The sequence below is a fragment of the Arvicola amphibius genome, chromosome 7 (genome assembly GCF_903992535.2).
Source record: "Arvicola amphibius chromosome 7, mArvAmp1.2, whole genome shotgun sequence".
Taxonomy (NCBI): domain Eukaryota; kingdom Metazoa; phylum Chordata; class Mammalia; order Rodentia; family Cricetidae; genus Arvicola; species Arvicola amphibius.
In genome coordinates this window covers 105,140,796-105,156,281 of record NC_052053.1, presented here as the reverse complement: position 1 = coordinate 105,156,281, position 15,486 = coordinate 105,140,796, and the positions used below count along the sequence as shown (strand labels likewise).

The window sequence follows — 15,486 nt, the reverse complement described above, 5'->3', positions numbered from 1 at the left end:
TTTTTTAACTAATAGATATTTACTTTTCCTGTTTACTAGATATGCGGTCAATATGTACTTCCCACTACTGAAATATAAAACAAGGCTGGGATGTAGCTCAGTGGTAGAGCATGTATCTAGCATGTGTCTAGCATGTGTCTAGCATGTATCTAGCATGTGTCTAGCATGTGTCTAGCATGTATCTAGCATGTATCTAGCATGTGAAGGGCTTGGATCCAATACCCAACACAGAAAGGAAGCAAGCAATTAAAAGTTAAACAGTTATAGTCTAACTTTGATGAATGCCATCTTTGCTTACATACTGAGAAACAAATACAAAATAGTAATTTGAAAAGTAATGTTTAATGTAGTCCCATGTGTAACACTGGAAAACCTCACTGCTTTGAGTTCTTGGAAGAAATGTTTTTCTTTCCTTTTTTTTTAACACCATGTCAATTATAATTATTTTTATTTTAAAGCATGGTCTGATATGATTTTCAGTTGCTGTATTAGATCGGTTCAAATTACCAGGTGTATATGTCTTTGACACATAATCTATGATATTGTAAGGGAATTAATGAGATGCTAAACTATTTTATTTATGAGAAGAATTTTGGTTCCAAAAGAACTTAGCTGAAAGGAAAGATTAATTATAATCTAGAAAATATGAGAGGGAATTTAAATAGGAATCATCCTGAAGCAGAGGAATCTTTGACATAGTGCGCTTCAAACGTGCTCACCCATCACAGGCATGCCCAGCCATCAAAGAGGGGTGTCCTGCCCACATCGCCCTAGTCCCCACTGTCGCTCTACTCTGTCTTCATAAATTTATCTCATGTGTGCATCCCTAATTATCCTGTTGAGTTATAATTAATTCAGCTTAAATTTACATAAGTGATAGTGTGTGCGTATTTCTGGAATGTTGATGAATTAATTGAATATGTCAGTGTAAACTCATATGCTACACTACTCCAGATGTCGTATAGACATAACTGTGGAAATCACTGAGAAAGGTAATAGATGTGAGTGGCATTGCTTATGCGTTTCCATTACGTCTGAGTAGGAATGAATCAAAGGAAGGAAGTCCGGAGAGGTGGGGGAACATATTTTTATGGTTGGAAGATCAGGAATTTATTTTTCATACAGTGAGGCACTTAGGTGATTTTTTTGTTGTTGTTGTTGGGTTTTTTTGTTTTTCGAGACAGGGTTTCTCTGTGTAACAGTTCTAAGTGTCCTGGAACTAGTTCCTGTTGACTAGGCTGGCCTTAAACTCACAGAGATCCGCCTGCCTCTGCCTCCTGAGTGCTGGGATTAAAGGTGTGACCACCACCGCCCGGCTGGTCGGGTGATTTTTATAAAGTGACAGAAACACAGCTCACAGCATAGAGATGTTTCTCCAGCAGCCATGGAGTCTGGAGTGGTGCTTGCCTGTACTCCTGCTAGTAGCAGGGCTGTCACCCTCAGTGGTCTTAATGTGTTAGGGACCACACCTCAGGTAAAACTGGATCCTTGACCTCGCCTCAGAAGACAGTTTCTGTACAAGCCAGTCTGAATCAGAGTTATGATTTATTTGGTGGCGTCTTTAGTATAGAGTTTAAGCACAAGGGTTGAGAGAAAAAGACACACCTGAGCATGAGTGTGGGCTGCCTTGAGCCATGTGACCGTCATATATGGTCTACCCATAAGAGAAATGTCTTCCAAACCCAATACTAAATTGTACATGTGTGCTATGTTTAGCAGAATGGAAATGCATTTTTAAAAATGAATAATATCACTCAGAAAAGTATCCAAGCCCCTTGATGAACTTTGATAATAGATTAAAATGAATATTTTGTTAATTATTAATATCTTTTTATTATTCAATATCGCACTTTTTTCTTCCTGGTTCCATAATTACTGTGTGAAAAACCACATATGATTTTTAAAAAGCTTATTATTATGTACCTAAATGTCCTTCATTATGAAAATCCAAAAAAAAATTTTTTTTTTGTTCTCCAGTGGCAGTTGAAAGAAAGCCCAAGTATGTCCTAAGAGATAGATGTATTAAAGCTGGCTTTAACTCTGTAACCTGCAGAAACTCTTGCTGTCCCAAGTCTCGGTGTGTCCCAAGCTGCTTCTCTCAGTGTAAGCGCTGTGGGCGTGCACGCTCCTCAGACTGTGGCGCCTCCTAGCGGCAGCATCACTTGTTAAATGAGAACATACTGTGGCCCTTTGACACACTAGTAAGCCTTGTAATTTTCTTATGTTCCTAATAGCCATACTTCTTGAACATAATGAAATGAGAATGTAATTTACATTTTTATGATGAAAAAGGAGAGTATGTGCCCCTCCCTAATTATAGGATGAGGGTACCATTTCCATTGTGAACACATTGCCATCACTCTGAGCACTTGAGAAGATAATAGAAGGAGTTCTTGGCGAATTTTTCTTATCTTAAAAAAAATAACAACTTTATGTGCATGAGTGCTTGCCTGTCTGTATGTCTGTGCCCTCAGAGACCGGAAGAGGGCATCAGACTCCCTTAACCTGGAGTTATAGAAAGTTGTGAGCTGCCACATGGGTGCTGGGAATCAAACTAGTGGTTTTAACTACTGACCTATCTTCACAGCCCCCTTGGTGATTTTTGTTTTTAAGAGGAAATACTCATCACTACTTACTAGAGAGGCACATTCTACAAAACATTTAAATCTTAGGCATATTCTACAAAACATCTAAATCTTAGGCATGTGGGTTACATCTGGAGTGGAAATAAGATTTCAGAAAGAAAAAGCTCAAAGGCCTTCTAGGAACCAACCAAGCGAGTACAGCCTTCTTTCCTACCTCTCCTCCCACTCCAGGGTGCCAGCTCCGTGCCACAGCTAGTCCTGACTGCCGAAGCTGACGGTGGCACTGTGCCTAGCTTGCAAGAGTAAAATAACCTTCATAATGAGTTCTGTGTGATAGTAACAATTGTGCTTTACCAACAGCGGTGACGTCTTACGAAGATCTCGGACTCTTCGCTTTTGGGTTACCTGGAAAGGTGATTTCCTTTGCTCCCCTTGGGGCACTGTCTTCTCCTCCAGTTCACAGAGCCGTGTATGTGAGAGACCTAAGGAGACGAAGAAAGGAAGTAAGAGATGGACAATGGGACGGGAAAGTAAAGAGAACGTGGCCCTGCCGAAGCGCTGCTGTCAACCAGTGCAGTTTTTAAGTCTTCTTGCTGACTCGCTGAGCTGCAGAAGTAATGGGACCCTGAAGTTTTCCCATTAATTTTGATCAGATCCTCTGAGTAAATCCTTATAAGGGAAGAAAACAATATAGAATTAAGATTATAGCCTGGCTTTTTTCAAACGCAGTAATTAGGTAGTATTATTTAAGAGCTAAACAGTGCTAAAAGATTGCCTAGCTTTCCCCCTTGTTTACATGTGAGGAAATTAAGGTCCAGATCTGTTCAGGGGCCTCTTATCAACTGTTACCCAACACCAGTTCCATATCTGAGGACTGTAGATGCTCTATATACTGGTTTTACTTCCTAGAATAATAAAATAAATGCAAATTTTTATTGGCACTGGCTTTTTGGTGACTTCCTAACTTTAAAGTTGTAGGGAAATGTTTTTTCCTACAGATTAACAGGAGTTAAGAATTGCAGTCAGTGTTAGGTTAAGTTGCTTCTTTTCTGTTTCAGTGACTCAAGAGTTACCCACATTTATTTTGGTTCTAAACAAGAATTCTTCTGATTGTAAATCTGCCTTAGTACTTTCTGTTTGCATTTAAGTTAACAAACAAGTACTATAGCATGTACTTGGTACTTTGAAACAGGTATGCATTTGAGCTAACTGACGTGTGAGCCGCCTCACACATTTATTCTCCTGTTTATACACTAAGTGGGTACCATACTATAACTGGCTAAGCTGATTTTAAGGAGTGAGTTCTGGAGGACGATGAAAATTAGGTAGGTGGAGCAAACAGAACAGGATGCTGGGTAGAAGACAGTAAGGCAGACGCCATAGCTCTCCTCTCCAAGACAGACGCAGGTTAAGATCTTTCCCAGTAGGCCACCACCTCGTGGTGCTACACAAATTACTAAATATGGGTTAAAGCAAGATGTGAGAATTAGCTAATAAGAGGCTAAAACTAATGGGCCAGGCAGTGTTTAAATGAATACAGTTTCCGTGCTATTATTTTGGGTAAAGCTAGCCGGTGGGTGGCGGGAAGCAGCACGCTGCTCCTTCTACAATTGGCACCCAACATGGCGTGTGGTTGAATAATATTCTGCAATTCAAAGAAATATTTTTGAAAAACTTAAGGAATATTTTAAAAAATTTCTTTGTGTATTTATGTATCAGATAAATATGTATTGAGCAATGCTATGGTCATGCACTGTAGTAGGTACAGAAAATACAGGTAAGCAGACATTCATTCCGGCTTTCTAAACACTAAATACCTAAATTTAGGCAAGGAATGGAGAAGTGGTTAGTGCTAAGATACTGTATGTGCAATATATTCATAGAAAATGGAGGTATTTCTTGTGTGTGGCCAGGGGCTTCATTTGCAGATGGCCTACACAGAGTCAGAATGGTCTTCCCACAAATCAGGAACCCATATTTAGGCTGAGATGCAAACTGCCTTCTAGAAAACACTGGAAAGACCATGACCACTCCCTTTGTTAGTTACTATTGCTGTGATGAAACACCACAAACCAAAGCAAACTGGGAAGGACGGGGTTTATTTGGCTTACTTCCAGGGAACAGTCCATCCCTATTGGGGGATGTTAGGGGAGGAAGTTAAACAGGGCAGGAACGTGGAAGCAAGAGTTGATGCAGAGGGGTTTTGCTTACTGGCTTGCTCCTCATGGCTTGTTCAGCTGGCCTTATAGAACTCAGGACTACTGGCCTGGGGATGGCATCACTCATAATGGGCAGGACCCTCCCCCTCCCACATCAATCACTAAATAAGAAAATGCCCTGCAGACTTGCCTGTAGCCCAGTCTTATGGAGACATTTTTTCAACTCAGGTTCTTCTAGCTTATGTCAGTTTGACATAAAACTATCCAGCACACCCACATCTCTAGTGACCGTGCCAGTATCCAGATCATTAGGCTTCTTCTGCACCTGCAAGGACTCCAGCTCCCAGGAAGCTCAATGGCTGCAGCATAGGCAGTGCTCTGCCCCAGGAGGTGAACCTCAAGTGTGACCTGTCCTCAGTCTATGGAGGTCTGATGATTCAGCTCCGAATGTCTGCTGGTGGCTATAGCCCAGGTGTTAGTGGTCAGGAGGCCCGAGAGAGAATAGAAGATCTAACCATTTCCTTTGCGTCCCCCAGGAGTCTCCTCCAGGACCAAAAGCAGACGGGACATAGTCCTTGGGCAGTTTTTGTTTAGCACAGACCTTCTTTATTTTTAGCCAGTTGCCAACTTTCATACTCTTGAAGGTGTGAAATTCAGTTTCTGACTTATGAACTACTGGGTGATCTGGCTACCGTGGACCCACTTTTCCCCATGCCGTCAACTGGCCAGACTGAGTAGAGAGGAGAAGCTCCTGGGGAGAGGCTCCAGTTGACTGTGGTCCTTGCCAGCGCCTGCTCTTTCAGACTTAGCTTATTCCACACTTTTGAGTTTGAAACACACTGCTTACATTTTCCTGATCTGGTCATTGTGTGCTGGAGTTTTCTGCTGTAGGCTGTTTAATCTTTGAGACTGGGTTGCCCAAACTAGGTCTGTGCCAAGCTGATATCAGAAGACCATCTGCTCCCTTTAGGTACTGTTGTGTTGACTCAGCACACTCCAGTCTGTTTTGGGGTAACTACTAAAGCAGTGTGGTAAAGCCAGTAAGAGAGGGACTACCGGTTCAGTTAGACATTGACAATCACAACTTAGCAGCTTGAGAACATTTTTCAGCTATTCAAACATGACCGCTGAGAAAGACTCAGAAATATCTGTAGAGTAACTGTGGAGGTATTAAGGAAAGACTTATGTCCTGTTCATTAATTTCACATAGTACAAACAGCTGTCAAAATTTATTTCTGATATCTCTTCATTAAGAAGACAGCGCATCTGTCCTTGTGGTATTGTTTATTATTATAAAATCCTGTCCTTTTGTACTGTGTCCCTTTATCATCTGAATACATTTTTCGTTTTCTAGGTGGTGGTTGCAGGCACCATAATAATTCAGAATATTGGAGGTAAGCATTGAGAATAGATCAGGTTTGCGTGCAGGTAGTGGAAATAGTTGTTTCTCCGGTTCCTAAATCTCTGTAGGTGCAGCCATCTTCAGAAGTCCCCTTTACCTGCCTCCTAATCTTTCTTGGATCATCTTTAGTAGCACTGGTAAATATGCTTCTAGCTTCAGTTCTAGCTGACTTCCGTGGTTGTGGTGGTGAGTGGGGCAGTTTGGAAATGCTCCTCCCAAAGTGATTCTTAACTATTAGCTGTTTTCCCTCTGCTTTCGCCCCCCCAGTCACTCCCACTGACAGACACCTCTTTAGAGGGAATAGTGCCCCCCGGGCTGTGCGAATATTCAGGTATGCCCAATTTTCTCCAGGAGGTAAGAAGTTAAAAATGACAAAGTGGCTTAAAATATGTCTAAGGACAAGAGGCATCCTCAAGTTTGTCTTTCCCCTGGTTCCTACTAAAAACTGATCATACAACTGATCTGAATTATGTAGAAATGAAAATCATTGTTAATTATAGATAACTGACCAAATGCATTAAACATTAACCCCAAAGTATGAGAATTGCATGTCCATGTTGTAAAGAGACGTCAGAGACCGAAGCTGTGTCTTCGTTTCTTTTTAACACCAGCTGGAATGCTAAATAGTGTCAGAATCATAGAAAACCCACGAGGAAATGACGTGCTCTTCCGATTGTGTGCTCACAAGGAATTTTAACCATTTTTTTTATATCTAATAGCTTTAAGTAACTGAAAGTTGATAGCTTAAGATCTGAGCTATTTTGCTCTAAGTATTGTTTAACTAAACTGATGTTAGCGAGTATTGTGGTGTGTGTGTGTGTGTGTGTGTGTGTGTGTGTGTGTGTGTGGTGTGAGTTGTTTTGGAATCCTGAATGTCCATTTTTTAATGCTTTGAGTTTTCATGAAACAGTGATGTCATATTTCCCTCCCGAAGCCAGAAACACAAACCTCATCTCTTGGGAATTGTTGCCGTGCAACTGATTTGAAGATTTATTGTAGAATAACTTTTAATTAGCAAATATGTATTGCTTAACCGCTTAGTGATTCTTCTGCAGACCCTCATTAAGACTGATCAGATTTGGCTCAGATGGAGCCATTGAATAATAATTTATGTTGAATTTGTAGCATTTTATCTTGGTGTGATGATCTTGTTGTGTCTCCTCTGGTTCTACCATAGTAGCTTCTGTCTCTAGCCTGGTTTAGACGCGGCCGTCATCCCCTTGCTGGGGCTAGCCTTGTCCGAGGTCACCTCCACACTGTGTCTCTTCTGAGCCTTAAGTTTTTCCAGGGCTTATGTCTCATTCTTCTTTACTCCTGGGAACCAACACAGTGTCTGTCAGGGTCCAACCTCGACAAAATTTTCACGTTCCAGGGTAGGAGCATGAGGATTAGAATTATTAAACTAAAGGAACAGATAGAGAAATAAAAAGGCAGACACAGAACAGCATGGGGCGGAGGCATTCCCTGAATACTGAACCACTGCGTTTTTTTCCACCGGCTCATATACCTCATTCCAAAAGGGGAGGGGGGAGACAACAGACTTATTAATATGGTATATGGAATAGACCAAGTATCCTGCAGGCAGCCAGTCCCTGGAACCTCCTGCCAGTCTCCTTTGAATGAGCAGGAATAGCAGCAAGGTAGAGCAGATCCTCCTCTATACTCAAAATACTAATTAACCACACCCTGGGTCAGGATCTCTTGTTTGTAGCCACACCTGTTGTCAACAACTCTGAAAGAGCAACAATAAGCTCAAACTCTGACCTTTAGTCAAGGTGGAACAGGCTCACTTCTGTGGGCCCCCACAAGTGTCTGGAACTTTGCTGGATTGAGATGCACTTAGATGATTAGTACCCTATGTCTAAGAGCTAGAAAGATGGCTCCGCAGTTAAGAGCCCTGGCTACTGTTTTCGAGGACCTGGGTTCAATTCCCATCACCCACGTGTCAGCTCACGATTATCTGTAACTCAGGCTCCAGAGGGATTTCATGTCCTCTTCTGGCCTCCACGGGCATTACGTGCATGGGGTGCACAAACGTACATGCCAGCAAAACACCATGCAAGTAGTTTTTTTTAAAAGTGAAAACAAGTGGGGAATGGTGGGGCTGGGAAGATAGTTCAGTTGGTGAGGTACTTGCTTCACAAACAGGACCCAAGTGCCAATTCCCAGCACTCATGAGCAGCCAGGTGTGAGGATACACATCCTAACCCCAGTACAGGAGAAGCAGAGTGGGAGATCTCTGGGGCTCGCTGGCCAACTAATATAGCTGAACCCGTGAACTCCAGAGGTTCAGTTAGGTACCTTGCCTCAGAAAAATAAGGTAGAGAACAATTGAGAAAGTTTCCGTGTTGACACATACACACACACACATACACACACAAAACTGACGGAAAAGATAAAGAAACTAGACTAATTCAGTATTTTTGTGAGAGCAAAATTGGTTCTGTTGTACAAAGTTCACAGAGAAACTAATTTAGATTCTGTTGTCTATTTTACTCTTTGGGGGCCCTGCCACCCAGCTCCCAACTCAATCACACACAGATGCTTATTCTTAGTTAGGAATGTCCAGCCTTAGCTTGACTTCTTACCAGCTTTTCTTTCTTTCTCTCTCTTTTTTTAAATCATTATTTATTTATTATGCATACAGTATTCTGGCTGCATATTTTGCCCGAACACCAGAAAAGGGCACCAGATCTCATAGTAGATGGCTGTGAGCTACCATGTGGTTGCTGGGGATTGAACTCAGGACCTCTGGAAGCGCAGTCAATGCTCTTTACCTCTGAGCCATCTCTCCAGCCTCCTTTCTTTCTTCTTTTTTCTCTTTTTTTCTTTCTTTCTCTTTCTTTTTTTCTGTGTAATGATGTGATCTGTTGATTTAAAATGATTTCCCAATTTGCCCAATGATTTAGCAGACTTTCTTTTACTTTCACCTCAAACAATCAACATACTTTTGTATTTTATTTTAACCATGTATGCTATTTTGACATTTTATTAATGCCAGATTTCTATACGTTGACCAATGAGTAGTACAGATTTCAAATAGACCCTTGGTAGCTATTGCTGGATTCTTGGGATTTTGGTGATGGTGGCTGTTCCTTCAGACCCTGTCTCCAACCTGCTGTAAGACGTAAGCAGCACACTCCTCCCTTCAAGGCCTCTTTTCTTAAATCATCCTGACTACCTTCTGCCTCTGGGCCTTTTCCTTTTCTTCCTTCTGTGTATCTTACTCTGTGGCTGGGTGCCCGGGCCCTAGCATCCTCCTCTCCCTGCTCTTTTGCTCCCCTTTTCTTCCCAGATTTCTCTTCATGTATTTATCCTCTCTGCCTGCCAGCCCCACCTACCCTTTCTCCTGCCTCACTATTGGCCGTTCAGCTCTTCATTAGACCACCGGGTGTTTTAGGGAGGCATAGTGGCACAGCCTCACAGAGTTAAGCAAAGGCAGCACAGCTTTACATCATTAAACAAATGTTCCATGGCACAAACAAGAGTAACACACCTTAAAATAATATTCCCCAACTAGAATATTTCTCATCTAGAATACTTCTATTTTTGTGTTCTGTAGCAAAATACACTGACTGGGGTGTTTGTAATAAACAGTTATCAACTTTTGGAGGTTGGAAGTCCGAGATCAAGGAAACCACATCCTGTGAGGACTTTGTTACCTGGTCATGTGTGGGAAGTTGTCACGCGGTAGCTTAGAGCATGCAAACTCTTAGCCTTAAGCCCTTACAATGTGCTAAACCTGCATTTAAAGGTGGAGTCTCATGACCTAAATCTTTCCCATCAGACATCACTTCAAACACTTGTGCACGTTGGGACTGTGTTTCCTGAACACAAGGCTGGGCGAAACTGTCAGACTTAGCAAATAGCCTTGTCAGTAAGCTGAGTGATTGAAGTGGAGACGACCCACAGTTTTTGTTTGTTTGTTTGCATTTTCGAGACAGTGTTTCTCAGTGTAGCCCTGGCTGTCCTAGAACTCACTCTGTAGACTAGGCTGGCCTTGAACTCACAGACCTCCTGCAAAGGTTTGTGCCACCACTGCCCACCAACCCAGACTTTAAAAAGAAAAAGTGTTCTTCATCCCTGAAAGCATTCAAATGAAACTGTTTGACCAGCTGTCTGACTGATCTGGAAAAGGTTCTTGGATTTGGTGTTATATGAATCAGGTGTCTGCATTCTTAAGGTTGTTGCTTTGCTTGCTTGCTTTAGAACTTTGAAGAAGCCACTTAGATTCTGTCACACATTTTAAATGTCCCTTGAGTTGAGGAAAGCTAGTAGTGCTTACTTCAGAATGATGTCCTCGTTATTTTTTTCACATCACTTGCGAGTTTACTCGCTGCGAGCCTGCGTGCGCTAGGTGGAAGCATATATCTGCGGTTCTCTGCTAACTGTGGAAGTGACCCCTCCATCGCAGTGGGATCTGAAGCTACCTGTGCGCAGAGCACTGGCTGGGTGTTAGGTGCCTCATAGTCGGACTCCAGTCTTCTGGTCAAGCAGGCCCGTGCTTCAAAGGACCCTCTTTCTCCTTTTCTTGGCTTTAGTTCTGTCTCTGGTGGAGAATTCTAGTGGGAAATAGAAAGCTCAGGGTCTCTTCTCGTCCAGAACTGTGGTTTCTGAGGTGGCCCTTGGGGAAGGTGTGCTAATTCTCTCAGGCATTCATGGGGCAGAGTCTGTATTTTCAGTTAGGTGGCATGTCTTGATGCATCTTAACTCTTGCCGTCTTTTTTATGTGTGTCACAGGTCTAAGTTAGCCTGTATCTCTTGGCCCTTCTGCCTTGGCCTCCTGAGCACTGGGATCCCAAGCGTGACCACCGCACTTCAGGGTTAGCGACTGTCTATGATGCTGCTATAGAGTAGCTGAGGAAGAGGGAGAGTTTGCTTTGGCTTCCGCCCCAGGAGACATGATCACGTGGGAAGGTGGAGCTGCAGGGTCCCAGGCTGCTGTCAACTTGTCTCACACAAGCAGGAAGTGGAGAGCAGGGAGTAGACGTGCTCAGCCTTTTATCTCAGTTCAATCCTGGACTCCCTTCCGTGGAGTTGGTGCAGTCCACAGTGGAGGTGACTCTTCCCACCGAAGTTAAGCTAAGCTAGGTAAATACCTCAGAGGCTTGTCTCCTAGGGAGTTCTAGATTCTGTCAAGTAGACAAACGTTAGCCATTACACCCAGCTACTCTCTTTTTCTTTTAAAAAGTTTTTTAGTTAAAAAATTTTTATATAATACATTTTGTCCATATTTTCCCCTAGCCTCAGCTTCTCCTGTGCTGTGCGCTCTTGTTTCAATTCCCAGCCCTAAAAGGAAAACAAGAGACGAAATGATCATAAATTCATAAGCTGCTCTTGACTGTTGATTCTGTGGGTGTTTGAAGGCCTGGTCCGTCCCCTTACCGTAGTCTGTGAACAGCAGGGAGGCACTAGCGCTAACCACAGCGCCACTGGGATTTACTGAAGGGATTGATTGCGGTGGGGCTTTCCTTCAGGTAACCCCTAAAAATGCCACTTAGTACATGTAGCACTCTTACAGTTTTAGAATTACTGGCCTTTAGAAAGTGGAGAGCCATATAGAAATATGTCTCATTTGTGACTCTTGCTCTCTGAGCAGTGATGGTGGGGAGCCTGAAAGGGGCCATTGCCAGGTGTAGCGCTTTGTGTCCCCGCCTCAGGCAGAGCTAGTGTTAGCGTTTGCTGTGAGCTTCCGCTGGGGCTGAGGGAGGAAGGAGGCATCCTAGGACTCTAATGTTGAATGCTGTCGCAGGCAAGAGAATGCTAGGCGCAGGGTTTGAGCTCAGCTGCCTTCTAGGAGGACTGAGAAGTGTGGTGTAGAACCAGCTGATTCTCACACCCCTACTCTGCTGCATTGCTCACTCGTCTGAAAAGTAGTCCGTTTCACATTAGATTGAATGTCTGTCTGCAGACTACGCTTTCGCTAGAAATCAAACAACCAGGGACGGTCCTACTCACTCTTGGACGTCTGCGATGAAAGCAAAGGCAGTTAATTTCCTAATTCATGTCTTCCTCAACTCAAAAACATGGCAAGGTGAGTGGCTCCGAGCAATGTGCCAACTTATTCTTCTAGAAGATGTGAGTCAGCATTGCAGATAGCATACTCTTTCCTTAACTCCCAGGTCCTTGCAGAAGATCAATGATTTAATCACTGCACATTGTCAGGAGAACCCTGGTTTCACTGAGACCTCCTGAGTCGGCCAGAGGGACCCGGGTTTTCCTGTCTGGCACTGAATCCTCAGACCTTAGCAGCCTTGATTAATGCCTCATTTGGGGCAGTGAGGAGTGAGAATTTCAGCCTGTGAACCAAGATAGCGCGGGGTCTGCATCTTACAGATGAGAAGATTCGGTGACTACCGAAATCTCAGATCCCCGTTATTGGACAAATCCACCATGAAATGTTAGACAACTTAAATTGTTTTCTTGAATCAGAGGCTGAGACTCATCAGTCTGTCTTGCCCCTTGGGAAGCTAGGGTTGGGAGTGCCGTTACGACGCCACCTGCTGGTCACACTGATTGCAGCTTTAAAAAACCTGAACAGTATAACCCTCAAATTCTAGAAAATACCGCAGAAATCTAGAAGTACAGGAAATTGGAGAGGAGCCTTTTCCCCCCAAGCATTTTTCTTGACAAATTCCTATAGTAATATCATTTTAAAGAGACTTCAAAAACAATGTATTAGCAAAGATGTCTATTGACGTTTGATAATGAGATTTTAAAAAGAGTATATATTCTGATTGTGCGCGTGCTTGTGTGTGTGTGTGTCTGTGTGTCTGTTTCTGATTATTGAACACATGTGAGTTTTTCACCACAGCGCTTTCTCCTAGCCCCCTACCCCACCCTCACCTCCACCCCTGGACAAAGTCTTGCTAGGCTATCTAAGCAGGGCCTTGTATTCCCAGTCCTCCCACATCAGCCCCCTGAGTAGCTGAATTCCAGACCCTGGCCACTAGGGACTCGCTGGTCCCTCTTTAGGTTCAGGGTCTTAACAGACTATAAAATAAAGGCTCTTGGAGGATCTCGGTGAGTTCGAGACCAGCCTGGTCTACAAGAGCTAGTTCCAGGACAGGCCTCAAAGCTACAGAGAAACCTTGTCTCGAAAACCCCAAAAATTAAAGGCTTTTTTAGGAGAGCGAAGGAAGGAACATATTCCATCATGGTTTGTGTTTCCCCCCCGCCCCCTCAGTTTTGCACTTTAGGGAAGTTACATTGTTTTACAGACATTTTGAAAAAAAGATTCTTTTTAAAAAAAGAGATTGTATACTATTTGAATGGGGATAGAATTTCCATGACATTTAGGCGTTTGGAGGAAACACCAGGTTAATGAGACATCTTGAATAAACTAGTTATTATCCATGACTAAAGGCAAGTTTGAAATAAAACTGAATCTCTACAAGAGCTAGTTCCAGGACAGGCTCTAGAAACTACAGAGAAACCCTGTCTCGACAAAAAACAAAAAACAAAAAAAAACAAAACAAAACTGAATCTCTTCGATGGAAAGGCAAACTATAGCGCCTCTGTTTGTTTGGGCCACTGACTAATCCTCTGAGAAGCTGCTGGGCTTCCCCCAAGCGCTGAAAACCCAGTTCTATTTTTAAAGCTGTTGAACGCCATCCCATCTTCACGCATGTTCTCCTAAGTGTTTAACAACATGGGCAATTGTCTTTAGACTAATGATTGTTTAGGCCCACTTTCTCAAAGTGACATGGTTGACTAGTGACAAACTGAGACTTTGCTGGGAGCACTGGTTCCTAAAGCCTAGAGCTATGGAGGAAGAAGGGTGAGTTTTGTTCTTTTTTTTTTTTAGGTTTCAGTGACGTGTTGAATCTCTCATATATGTGAATAGGAGATGTCCTTTTTGGAGCTATACCTCCACTGACATGCAACTAAATCATGGCGGGAGATGCTATGACATCCTGGCATGAAGCTATGTGACTTCTGAGCCAGTTACTTCAATGCAAGGGCTACAGCCTCAGATGGACTCCATCAACAATACAGTGTGTCTGTGGTTGAAATGGTCTGAGACTTCCATCTCCGTTGCAGAGATTCTTGTTTTCTTTGAGCCCGATTGTTAAACTCAGCAGCCAAAAGCAGTTTGTTGCTTAAATGCTGATAACAAATAGATAAAAGACTTCATTCTAGAGAGGCCTCTTCGATAGACTTTTCTTATTTTTCTTGGCTTTGACTGATTCCTTCTCCACCAGCCCAGAGCAGACTGACATTTAATAGTGTGAGCTCCTCAAGTCAGGCTCACCGTTCCCACCAGCACCCACATAGCAAATAAGTATACAGGGCTCCCATTTCTGTGGGTGAAATTGTGTCTGGTTGATGAGGAAGTTAGATGCCCAAAAAACTTGCTATCACCTAGAATATAGCCAAGCATGTAACAGGCATAGCATGCCACGCCCAGATGAGCAGCTGTTCTCACTTCTAGCCTTTCTCCTCTCTGCCTCTATCACAACTCACGTCTCCCATGACTGTTAGTAGTTAGTATTCATGTCTTCTATGCTATCGGGAAGTGGTACCCGTGTCTCCATGCTGTCGGGCAGTGGTACTCACGTTCCCATGCTGTTGGGCAGTAGCGATACCTTACTCCCTGATGATGCCTGATCAGATTTCCCTGTTTCAGGGCTTCCCAAATTTCCTGTTGCTTTTCCACGTGGTTTTTAAAGGTACTTTCTATTCTTGTGTCTTGACTAAGGTGACAGGATTTTTTATTTTCTTTCCAGGGTAGTTCCATTTAAAATGAAGGGGAAAGAACACCTATTCAGCTAATGTGGTGAAACTAAATGATTTGGAATGGCTGATAACTCTCATCAAGGTGTATCTTGTAGTACAGATCTTGGCTTTGGTGTTATGGAGGCCCGAACTGTTTGTTCTATTGTAACCATGGCTCTTATGGATGATGCTAGTATAGCCATTAATTTGGAAGAAACATGGTGTGCCTTGTATTTGGGGTCTATACCATGGATAGATGCCAGCAAAAATTATTTACAAATTCTTGTTTATGACCTGTCTCTAAGTCAAGCCTTGAGCATTTCCTTATGCTATTAATAGAAGACATGGGACAGGAGGTGTGGCAACCAGCTATTCGACCTACTGACCTTTTGGCTAAAAACAGTGGATATATGAGCATTCCCGCTAATATTATTCTTTCTTAAAACCTTTCTCAGCTTACTTTATTGACTTGATCTTTTGATGTGCTGTAATTAAGATGTATTTCCTAACTTGCTGTCTATCTAGTAGTCTTTTGTTCTCAGTATTATGTGCTGCATGTTAAGGTGGTAGTACTTACATGAAATTTTATTTGTGGTTAAGAAAAAGTAATTTTAGCAGTGAG

The 15,486-nt window shown here is 42.8% G+C and overlaps 1 protein-coding gene across 2 annotated transcripts in view; it reads left to right on the top strand.

The window, feature by feature from the left end:
- Slc38a6 (solute carrier family 38 member 6) overlaps positions 1–15,486 on the top strand; it is a 60,523-nt gene that overhangs the window by 16,181 nt on the left and 28,856 nt on the right. Inside the window, exons 4-6 of one of the 2 annotated variants that reach the window (XM_038335883.1) lie at positions 2,946–2,998; positions 6,099–6,138; positions 12,058–12,180. In XM_038335883.1, coding sequence (XP_038191811.1) covers positions 2,946–2,998; positions 6,099–6,138; positions 12,058–12,180 — 216 coding nt within the window. The remainder of the gene's footprint in view (positions 1–2,945; positions 2,999–6,098; positions 6,139–12,057; positions 12,181–15,486) is intronic. The other variant, XM_038335884.1, reaches the window with a different exon arrangement.